An 11,914-nucleotide genomic window follows, 5' to 3' on the forward strand; every position below is an offset into this window, starting at 1 on the left:
TTACAATAAAGAGTTTTGTAGTAAATTAGCGGTAGCCGTTTCTTAGCGTACAGTTCTTTACGAAGCGATAAAGAGCGCGAATAGACGTACACTAGAAAAACCGGTCAAGCAGACGCGATGTCTTTCGAGTGTGAGTGAGAGCGATGTTCGTGACTACGTGTTATCGTTAGAAACACCGAAAACGAAGTGATTTTCGGTCGATCAGCTGACCGTTAGCCGAAAACCGCCTAGCGCGTGATTGGAGGATCGATCGGACGATCCGCCAATCACTCTAGCGCGGGTCGATAATCGAACGTAATCGATATCGACGGCGCTGGCCTATGACTCCGCGAGCCGCTGATCGATCCTAGATCTCGCTGTCACTCGAAAGGCAGCCAATAGCGTGATCGAGAAAATATGAATGAGCCGACGCGACTGACGCACTCAGCCAATCCCAAACATTCCGCCCGCCTCGTCCGCCAATGACGAAACTGAATCCTAGAGAGGCTAGAGACTGTGGCCAATCAGGAGGACGATGACGTCAGGCGATGCTGGGTGAGCTGAATGGGCCAGCAACGTAGGGCATCCAGTGTAGTATCCAAAAAAAACGAAGCGTAGTAAAAGTGAAGTGTACTAATGGATGATGAAATGAGAATTTACAGTGAAGATGAAAGTGGTACAGAGGTAAGTGAATCGAAAATGAAATCTGGATTAAGTGAAGTATGACGAACACGTGCTTTCTGTGCTTGTGAAAATAGCTACTGATCGGGAGAGTCGCTCGAGAGTCCAGCCTCGTGTTCCCTCCCCGTACTCGTCTCTTCGTCGTCAGGGGCTAACAAAGGAATCAGCTTGTGTACTGGACGAAGAAATTGCGAAGTTGAGGTACGGACAGTAGCAACTCGAACTGAGCCGTCTGGTCCAGGGTGTATGTGAACAACACGAGCGAGAGGCCATTGCGTAGGCGGTAGAATTTCACTTTTAACTAGGCAGAGAAATCCTGACTTTATCGAAATTTTGGTTTTACGCCACTTGCCTCTGGTCTGCAAGGTGTTCAAATACTCCCGAGACCAGCGTTTCCAGAAGTGCTGTTGAAGTTGCTGGATCAACTGCCATCGAGATAACCGTGAGACGGGAAGCTCCTCGAGGCTGGGCTCTGGAAGAGCGATGAGCGGTTCCCCGATCAGGAAATGTCCCGGAGTCAGCGCTGCTGGATCCTCAGGGTCGTCGGACAACGGCTGTAAAGGTCTAGAGTTTAAACAAGCCTCGATGCCAGTCAGGAGCGTGGTCAGCTCCTCAAAGGTCAATCGCTGCTCGCCGATGATAAGACGGAGGTGATGCTTAACGGATTTCACCGCCGCTTCCCAGATTCCTCCAAAGTGTGGAGCAGACGGTGGGTTGAATTTCCAGGAAATGCCTTCCCTGGAGGCTGCGGCGAAGGGACCTCCTCCCTGTTGTGTCGATTCTCGGAGTAGTGAGCGCAGCTCGTGATTGGTGCCGACGAAATTGCGTCCGCAGTCGCTGTACAGCTCTAGGCAGCGACCTCGCCGTGAGATAAAGCGTCGTAGTGCAGCGAGGAAGGTTTCGGTCGATCCATCCGACACAGCCTCCAGGTGAACGGCCTTGGTGACAAGGCAGATGAACACGGCGATGTATCCTTTAACTGTGAGCTGACCACGACCCCGACCAGACCGAAGGTGTATTGGTCCTGCATAATCGACACCAGATCTGAAAAAGGGACGACACGGTGTTATTCTTGCTGGTGGAAGGTTTCCCATTTTGGGCTGTGCAGTTTGCCCTTTCCAGCGAATACAAACGGTGCATTGGTGGATACAGTGTTTTACCATTGGGCGACCTCTGAGATTCCAGCACTCCTGGCGTAGCGTCGCCAGGGTAAGCTGTGTCCCCCCGTGCAGGCATCGTTTGTGAGCAGCGTCGACCCACAACTTAGCCAGAGGGGATTCGTCAGGGAGAATAGCTGGATGCGTCCGGTCGTACGCAAGGTTGGCAGCTTGTAGGCGGCCTCCGACTCTTAAGACTCCGTCCTCATCCAGGAATGGGCAGAGTTTGGCCAATCTGCTTTTAGCTGCCACGGGTTGATTCCTGCGGAGAGTGGCGATGTCTTCGGAGAATGAAGCGGACTGCTCCAAGCGCAGGAGAATCAATTTGACTTCCTGCATTTCGGTAGCAGTGATAATTGATTCTGATTTTCGATTTCTAGGGGCCCAGCGACGACACCAGGCCAGGACTCGAAACAGGCGCGTTAGATTCGAGAAGCGCTCGATTAACGTGCCGGATGTTTTCTCCCGCTGGGTTGTCACGTGATGTGCCTTCAGTTCCTCGTCCTCGTGGGTTGTCTCCTCGGCAGGTACAGCGGGGAGAGGATCTGGTGAGGAGAGCCACTCGGGTCCTCGCCACCACAGTTGGAACCTGGGAAGCTCAGCGGGAGACAGGCCTCGAGAAGCGCAATCAGCTGGATTTTCAGCGCTCCTCACGTGGTGCCACTGGGCTAGCGGCAGCATCCTCTGGATTTCAGCCACCCTATTCGCCACGTAAGTCGGCCAGCGAGAAGGATGCCCCCGGATCCAGCTGAGTGCCACGGATGAGTCCGACCAGAGGTGTAGATCGACCTCTTGCCAATCGAGCGCCTTAGTGACGTGCGCGACGAGCCTGGCTAGCAGGAAAGCTGCACAGAGCTCCAATCTGGGCAGAGACACCCGCTTCAAGGGAGCCACCTTGGATTTGGCGACAATCATGGAGACTGTCACGACTCCTTGAGCGTTAATGGTCCGGGAATACACCACGGCTGCGTAGGCTCGCTCGGATGCATCAGCGAACCCATGGATTTCGAGAGGCTGCGTGGCAGAATTGGTTCCGAGCCATCGCGGGACTCGAATAGTCTGCAGTGCAGGGAGTTGATGCTGGAACTGCTGCCACATCACCTCCTCCTTTTTTGGCAACGGTGTGTCCCAGTCGACCTTTAGGAGCCACAACGACTGCATTAGGACCTTGGCGACGATGGTGACTGGAGCCAGCCATCCGAGAGGGTCGAACAGCTGGGCTGTTCCGCTGAGCACAGAGCGTTTAGTGAACCCTGCGTTTTTTAGAGAAGTCACAGCGGTAACCTGAAAACAGTCAGCGGAAGGTAGCCATTTTATGCCGAGGACGCTGTGATGGGTTGGGGAATCCCATTCAACGATTCCCTTCCGCTCGTCGCTGGAGAGTCCGTCTAACAGACCCCTTGAGTTGGATGCCCACTTGCGAAGTGGGAATCCGCCCGCCATGAGAAGCTCTCGAAGTTCCGTTTGTTGTCGCCTTGCCTCAGGAAGGGAGTCAGCTCCGGCGAGAACATCGTCCATATAGATGTCTCGTAGTACTATGCGAGAGCCACGAGGATACCGCTGCTCCTCCACCTTGGCCAGCTGGTGTAAACAACGAATTGCAAGGTAGGGTGCACACGCGAGCCCGTAAGTGACGGTGCTCAGCTCGTAATCAATGACTCCTCCCCTTTTTTCAGGATCCGCTGCCATCGCCGATCTTCAGGGTGGACAAGTATCTGCCGATACATCTTCTCGATGTCGGCTGAAAACACAAAAGCGTGCCGACGCCACCTTAGCAGGACGTCGGCGAGATTTGGGAGCAGGTTAGGACCTCGGAGAAGGAAGTCATTAATGGATTTCCCATTGGAAGAGGGCATGGATCCGTTGAAGACAACTCGCAACTTAGTCGTTGCGCTGGCCTCTCGCAACACTCCGTGATGAGGGAGGTAGTACCCGTTGCTCGGAATCGGATGTTGCGCCGCTGCCATATGCCCCAGCGTTTCGTAGGCCTTCAGGAACTCGGTGTAGGCTGCATGGAATTCGGCAGATCGCCGAAACCTGCCGTTTAGAGACTCCAGAGTTCGCAATGCTATGCGACGGGAGTCTCCTAGCTCAGGTGCGCTGCTGAATGGTAGTCGCACCGAGAATCTGCCATCAGGTTGACGAAGGTGAGTGGCAACGAAGTGTTCCTCCGCCCGTTGGTCGTCTGCTGTGAGTGGGATCGAAGTGTCGATCTCCTCCTGTTCCCAGAATCTGCTCAACATTTCCATTAATTCGCGGTCTACATTACAGTGATGTACTGGTACCTCTAGTCTACCTGCTGCCTCGCCGCCGCCTTCCGAGTCGACTCCTCCCGTCAGTATCCAGCCAAGTGCGGTCTCCTGAGCCACTGGAGTATGAGGCGGCCCTCGTTTGACACCCTCACGAAGTATGAGGTTATAAGAATCAGCTCCAAGCAGAACATCGACTGGATCAGCAAGATGGTAGGCAGGATCAGCAAGGGTCAACCCTTGTACGTGCGGCCAATCGACGACAGCAGGCAGATTTCGAGGCCTGTAGCGAGAGAGCTCAGATATAATGTAGACCGGAATCTGGAATTTGACGTCACCGTCGCAGTGAGAGGAGAGGACCAGTGTAGATTTTCCTCTTGTGAACTTCGCCTTGACCCCTCCGACTCCGAGCAGAGGAACCCGAGCTTGACTCCTCTTGACGCCGAGCCGCTGAGCCAGGGCCTCAGAAATGAGCGAAACCTCGCTGCCGGGGTCTATTAGTGAGCGAGCTTGGAAGCCGTGTCCGCCGGAGCCTGAAACTGTCACGCGAGCAGTACTGAGAAGTACAGAGGAAGGTCGACTCACGTGAGTAGAGATGTGTTGTACTACAGCTCCCGTTGACTCGGCATGGTGGATGGTCGTGTGATGCTTCCCGTCACACTTCTGACATCTTTTGGCAGACTTGCAGTCACTAATAGAATGCTTTCCCAGGCAGTTTAGACAAAGCTTCAGAGAACTTGCCGTTTCCTTCCGCTCGACGGCATCCTTCTCCTTATATTGAGGGCAGAATAGGACGAAGTGCGCCCCTTGACAGATGCTGCAGTTCCGCAATGAAGTGTTCGCCTTCGATATCTGATGCACCTTGAAGGCCTTGGAAGAGGATTTCTTGTTGAGGGAGGCTTCATCAGGCTGCTTTCGTTTAGCCTCTAACGCCTCACAGGTTTGTATGCGCCCTTCGATAAACGTTCGGAGATCCTCTAGAGTCGGGAGCTCCTTAGATTGCCTCACTAAATCTTCCCACTCACGATGAGACTGAGTATCCAACCTTTCGACGGTCAATTCGACTACCCAGTCGACGGCGTTCGTGACAGGTCGATCCAGATTATCGAGGGCATCTATGGCGTCGAACGTTTGATCAAAGAGCTGCTGCAATTCGATAGATGATTCCCTTTTGACAGGAGATAGTGAAGCAAGTAGTCTGATTTGGGCCTGTACCAGAAGTCGGCGATTCTCGAATCGACTTATTAACTTTTTCCAAGCAACTTTAAAGTTATCAGCGGTCGTCTTGATGTTTTTCAGAAGAGACGCGGCGCTGCCCTTCATACAGGCTTTCAAATAATGAAAGCGTTCGACAGGAGAAAGAGTCACATCGTTGATGATGAGGGAAGTAAATAAATCCCGAAAAGATGGCCAGTCCTTGTATTGACCTCCAAAGATGGGAAGACCCATTTTTGGCAACACGGCGCGTGACCTCGGTGCAACGGTCTCGACGACCGTTGGCTTTGAATTTTCTGATCCCTTTTCGGTTGCAGATTCCTTGAATTGGGAAATCAGTGATTGTAGCAATGAGTACTGGTCAGTATAGTCTTCTTGAGTCTCCTCGTATTCGTCCTCAACGAAATAGCGACTTTCAAATAGTTCCTTGTCTATTTTAGCGGCAGATCTCAACTCTGTATCACCCTGGCGATAGTCATCCCACAGTTGATCGAGCATTTTTTGGCCAGTCTGAAGTAGTTCCAGGTAGATATTGGCCTTTCCCTTCTTCTTGATATTGGACACCACGCGAGATATCCGTCTCGCTAGGGTATGTTGATGTTCGATGAGGTCAGCCATTGTGTAGCACGAGGTTGAAGCACGAGAAGATTTGAATATTAAACGGATAATAACTGTCAGAGGAGCTGCAGCGCTGAATCCGGCTCGAAGGACCAAATGTTTCGGACAAGAAAGGGGAGAACGAACCACTTCACAGAAAACGTCACTTTATTTTTCCCGAACGGGGATCGTCGACTCCCAAACGAACTTGTGCGAAATGAAATGTAAATACACCCCGAAGTACGTGGATGAACTTTTACAATAAAGAGTTTTGTAGTAAATTAGCGGTAGCCGTTTCTTAGCGTACAGTTCTTTACGAAGCGATAAAGAGCGCGAATAGACGTACACTAGAAAAACCGGTCAAGCAGACGCGATGTCTTTCGAGTGTGAGTGAGAGCGATGTTCGTGACTACGTGTTATCGTTAGAAACACCGAAAACGAAGTGATTTTCGGTCGATCAGCTGACCGTTAGCCGAAAACCGCCTAGCGCGCGATTGGAGGATCGATCGGACGATCCGCCAATCACTCTAGCGCGGGTCGATAATCGAACGTAATCGATATCGACGGCGCTGGCCTATGACTCCGCGAGCCGCTGATCGATCCTAGATCTCGCCGTCACTCGAAAGGCAGCCAATAGCGTGATCGAGAAAATATGAATGAGCCGACGCGACTGACGCACTCAGCCAATCCCAAACAAGTTATTAACGAAAAACACGGACCAATCAGAGCGCGAGCTAGACGCGTGCAGCCCGGCGCGCCGGCAGCCGAGTGTCGGTGGCACGCCGCGATGTCGTAACGAACAAAAGTGTCTCGATGATGTGAATCCTCGCCAATTTCGACAAGCTTTGGATATGTTGTCAATACCATGGTTCTGAACAACATTTCCCTTTACAGTTTCTGTCGATCGGCTTTAGTTTACGATATTATTGTAAAAATTTGTAATTGTAAATCGATCGATGTACTATTTCCTATCCGATTTCGATAATATTTGGATATGTTGTCAAGACCATGATTCTGAACAACATTTCCCTTGACGGTTTCTGTCGATCGGCTTTAGTTTACGATATTATTGTAAAAATTTGTAATTGTAAATCGATCGATGTACTATTTCCTATCCGATTTCGATAATATTTGGATATGTTGTCAAGACCATGATTCTGAACAACATTTCCCTTGACGGTTTTTGTCGGTCGGCTTTAGTTTACGATATTATTGTAAAAATTTGTAATTGTAAATCGATCGATGTACATACTATCTCCTCGCCGATGTCGATGAGCTTCATTTCAAAGGAAAAAGATATTTAAAACATCGAATTTATAACATATTTCAAAGTCATCGAAATCGGTGAGGACCCACATCATCGGCAACTTTACCCGAACGATAGAAGAAGCACAAACTTATTGAATTAAAAACTCACTTATTCAGCCGTAAATCCATTTGACTACCACATACAACCACCACACTTTTACATAATCTTCGAATCGGTGTTTTCGAGAATCATATGATTCTCGAAAAATCAATGCCATATGATTCTCGAAAAATCAATATCTCCTTGGGAACGATTTCATTTGTTTTAAACGACGCCTTCATCGAATACATTGTACGCTAGGAGAGCACAGTTACGCGCGGCATCGCGAAGAGCATCGAACTCTTTCCGCGTCGGAGTAAGTAATTTCGTTCGATATCGATACGAGTTATAAAAGTGTGCTACGAGTTCAACAATTATGTAAAAGTGTGATGGTTATATGTGGTAGTCAAATGGATTTACGGCTGAATAAGTGAGTTTTTAGTTCAATAAGTTTGTGCTTCTTCTATCGTTCGGGTAAAGTTGCCGATGATGTGGGTCCTCACCGATTTCGATGACTTTGAAATATGTTATAAATTCGATGTTTTAAATATCTTTTTCCTTTGAAATAAAGCTCATCGAAATCGGCGAGGAGATAGTATGTACATCGATCGATTTACAATTACAAATTTTTACAATAATATCATAAACTAAAGCCGACCGACGAAAACCGTCAAGGGAAATGTTGTTCAGAATCATGGTCTTGACTACATATCCAAAGCTTATCGAAATCGGACAGGAAATAGTACATCGATCGATTTACGATTACAAATTTTTGCAATAATATCGTAAAGTAAAGCCGATCGTCAGAAACTGTAAAGGGAAATGTTGTTCAGAATCATGGTATTGACAACATATCCAAAGATTATCGAAATCGGATAGGAAATAGTACATCGATCGATTTACAATTACAAATTTTTACAATAATATCGTAAACTAAAGCCGATCGACAGAAACTGTAAAGGGAAATGTTGTTCAGAATCATGGTATTGACAACATATCCAAAGCTTGTCGAAATTGGCGAGGATTCACATCATCGAGAAACTTTTGTTCGTTACGACATCGCGGCGTGCCACCGACACTCGGCTGCCGGCGCGCCGGGCTGCACGCGTCTAGCTCGCGCTCTGATTGGTCCGTGTTTTTCGTTAATAACTCGTTAACGAAGCCGCGGGCGACATTTTTTCAAAGGAAAATGTCGCTTGAAATGATCCCAGGAACCTCCCATTTTCGGCTCCGGACCTAATTTTGAGACACCCTGTATAACTAGATACTTACCTATACACATTTACTCACATACATACTTACCCGCACCATATACTTACCTTCTCTATACACTTACCTTAATAGCACCCACTTCACACACGATATCGGAAATGAATCATATTACTGGCACTGTAAAGAAAAAATTTAAGATCCTCCAGATTAACCTTAATAGGTGCAAGATGGCACAAGAGCTACTTCAACAATCGGTATCACAAATGGGAGCTGACATCGTCATAATTTCGGAACCGTGGTCACCACCCCCACAGTGGCATAATGACGGATATGGGGATGCATCGATATGGATCCCCATGCTCTCCACAGGCTCTTTTGATGGCATAAAAAACATCTATAGAAGTAAAGGAATTGTAGCAGTCAAGCTCGGCGACTATACCGTAATCTCGTGCTACTTCTCACCGAACGTAACAGCAGAAACCTACAGAGATAGGATCACAGAATTGGAGAGTTTCCTGGAGACGATCAACACGGATCTATGTATAGTCGCTGGAGACTTTAACGCCAAATCCCCGATGTGGGGCTCCGGCTCTCTGGACGACCACGGAGGAGTGGTAATGGAAATGGCCAATAGCTACAACCTCATTCCTATCCGCAGTCAAGGTACCCACACCTTTGAGAGGAACGGACACCGATCACTCATCGATATCTTACTAAATGGGAGAACCATGGCGGATGGCATCACTGGTAGCCGGATTTCGGAAGAATTCACGGCCTCAGATCATCGCTACCTTGTGCACGGTTACGTAATGACTGAAGGAAGCTGTGGTACACACAGAAATATTAAGAAGAACCTGAACGTAAAAGGCTTCAGTGCATTGTATAATCGAATAGCCAAGATAGCCGATCCTCTTACCATCGCGACCAAGGAGGATATAGATGGTTACATTCACCTAATTGATGAGATCTTTGAGCACACTTGCCAAGATCTGCATCCAGCATTAACCAAGAAGAAAGCGGTATGGTGGTGGAACCCAGAAATAGAAAGCCTTAGGAAAGTCGCTATAACATCCAGACGCACCCTTCAAAGGACCCGGGCCAGGAATGGATCCGCGGATGCGATTGAAGAATGCCGCACCGCCCACAGAAAGGACAAGAAAGCCCTGAAAAAAGCTATTATGAGGGCAAAACAAAAATCTTGGGCGTCTCTCTTAAATGGGATCGATGCCGACCCGTGGGGTAAACCATACAAGTGGGTTATAAACACTGTGGCCGGAAAACCCCCTCCAGCCGTACTGTCAGACGACGAAACAAATGAGATCGTCGCCTCTCTATTTCAGACAACGCCGGAACCGGATAACGATAACCGAATCTCTTGGACGGGTACCAGGACAAACGATAGACCCTTCTCCAAATTAGAGGTCTTGGAGGCGGTCAGGATGGTAAAGAAAAAGGCCCCGGGACCGGACGGCCTACCATCAGAGGTGGTGAAGCTATTAGGGGCAATCGCCGGATCGCACCTCACACATCTTATAAACATCTGCTATGACCTGGGGTATTTCCCGGAGGATTGGAAGAAAGGTAGACTATTCCTAATCCCTAAAAAGCCGGGACCGGATGGCCGGATCGGATGGAGGCCTCTAAGCATCCTCTCGAACCTGGCTAAAGTGTTAGAGTACTGCCTTAAAAACAGGTTAATGGATCACATCTCCTTCGAAGACAACCAATTTGGTTTCCGCCGAGGTAGGAGCACCATACATGCCATATCTGAGGTGATCAAGAAATGGGACGAAGCAAAAAAGAAGGCACACCACTGCACGATGATTTCATTGGACGTTCGTAACGCATTTAACACCGTTAAATGGTCCAACTTGATAGAAGCGTTGGCCAAAAGGGACATCCCGAAGAAGTTGTTTGACATCCTTGTAAACTATCTATAAGATAGGTTTATAGTCCTCACCGACAACAGAGGACAAAGCAGAGAGATTCCAATCTTCGCCGGAGTTCCCCAAGGCTCAATTTTGGCACCGATACTGTGGAACATCCAGTACGACGCTTTACTGAAGTTAAACCTTCCCAGGGGCGCCTTCTTATTTGGATACGCCGACGATGTCGCGCTGACAATCACATCTTCGACCCTGATCGACTTAACCAGAATAGCCACGGAGGCACTGAGAATAATCCACCTTTGGTTCAGAGAGAACCAGCTTACGCTTGCGGATGAAAAAACGGAAGTACTACTTCTTACGGGAAGGAAATGCCCGCAGGGGATCAACATAAAAATCGGTGACACTTCCGTCAATTCCCAGAAAATGGTTAGATACCTAGGTATGAACTTAGAGTGTAATCAGTTTTACTCAGAACATCTTAACTACATGGTCGATAAGACCACCAGGATAGCGGGTGTGCTTATGAGAATAATGCCTAACATCGGCGGAGGCTCTTATCTCTCGCGGATACTCTACTACAGGGTAGTAGAATCAGTGATGCTTTACGCTGCCCCCATATGGGCGACAGTAGCTAGTAGGCCGACGAAAGCTAGAAGCTTAAACAGAATTCAACGCACGGCACTTGCGAGAGTTGTACGGGCGTATCGGACCACCTCCTTGGACGCCCTGTGCGTTTTGGCAGGTATCCCTCCACTGACTCTGGTGGCAGAGGAAAGACGACGGATCTTCCTGAGAGCGGTGAAGGAGGATAGGATTTGCGAAGAAGAATACAAACTAAGAATGAAGGAGATCAAAGAAGAAGAGAAGACAACAACCCTGAGACTATGGCAAGAAAAATGGGACAACACCGAACATGGTCGACACACATATGCACTCATCCCCAAGATCAGGGAATGGATAAGCTGGGGCCCAAGAAAGCTTGACTTCCACCTCACACAAATTCTGACGGGACATGGATGCTTTTCCGATTACCTACACAAAATTGGTAAACGCAGAGACGCGGTATGCATCGCTTGTACGGACGCAATAGACAGCCCAGAACACACAATAATTGAGTGCACTAAATGGAATTCACAAAGAGACAACCTCAAAGACGAGATCGGAACCCTGATCTGGACTGACCTAAGGGACAACTTAAAAGACCTGAAAAAAGGAACAAGAATCAAGACGTTTGTAAATGAAATTATGACACAAAAAGAAGAAATAGAAAGACTTCAACAACAAGAGGAACGTAGATGCAGACGTGAAGAACAGAGGACTTCTAGACCCGGGAGAACGCAACGGAATGCGTGAGATCTCAGAAAAGGTTGAATTGTATATATATGTTATTTATTTATTTATTTATTTAATTGTATATACACATTTTTGTACATAGTAACATAGGCGTTGGATTTTATCATAGGATAATTTATTGTTAAATAAACCTCACTCTCGGCGCAGTAATGCCGAATAGGCTGTTCCACCGAGAGTGCAGGAATAAAAGACTAGGGAATTAGAGGAGGAGGGGTTTTTAGGGGGTACACAACA

The 11,914-nt window shown here is 48.4% G+C and overlaps 1 protein-coding gene across 1 annotated transcript; it reads right to left on the reverse strand.

The window, feature by feature from the left end:
- Positions 1 to 737: 737 nt before the first annotated feature.
- Positions 738 to 4,830, reverse strand: LOC143219858 (uncharacterized). The gene is made up of 3 exons (XM_076445664.1): positions 4,808 to 4,830; positions 3,588 to 4,757; positions 738 to 3,513 (listed from the first exon to the last, which is right to left on the reverse strand). The coding sequence occupies exons 1-3, from the start codon at positions 4,828 to 4,830 to the stop codon at positions 738 to 740; spliced, it is 3,969 nt and encodes a 1,322-aa protein (XP_076301779.1).
- Positions 4,831 to 11,914: the final 7,084 nt, after the last annotated feature.

Source organism: Lasioglossum baleicum, unplaced genomic scaffold (genome assembly GCF_051020765.1).
Source record: "Lasioglossum baleicum unplaced genomic scaffold, iyLasBale1 scaffold0086, whole genome shotgun sequence".
Lineage (NCBI taxonomy): Eukaryota > Metazoa > Arthropoda > Insecta > Hymenoptera > Halictidae > Lasioglossum > Lasioglossum baleicum.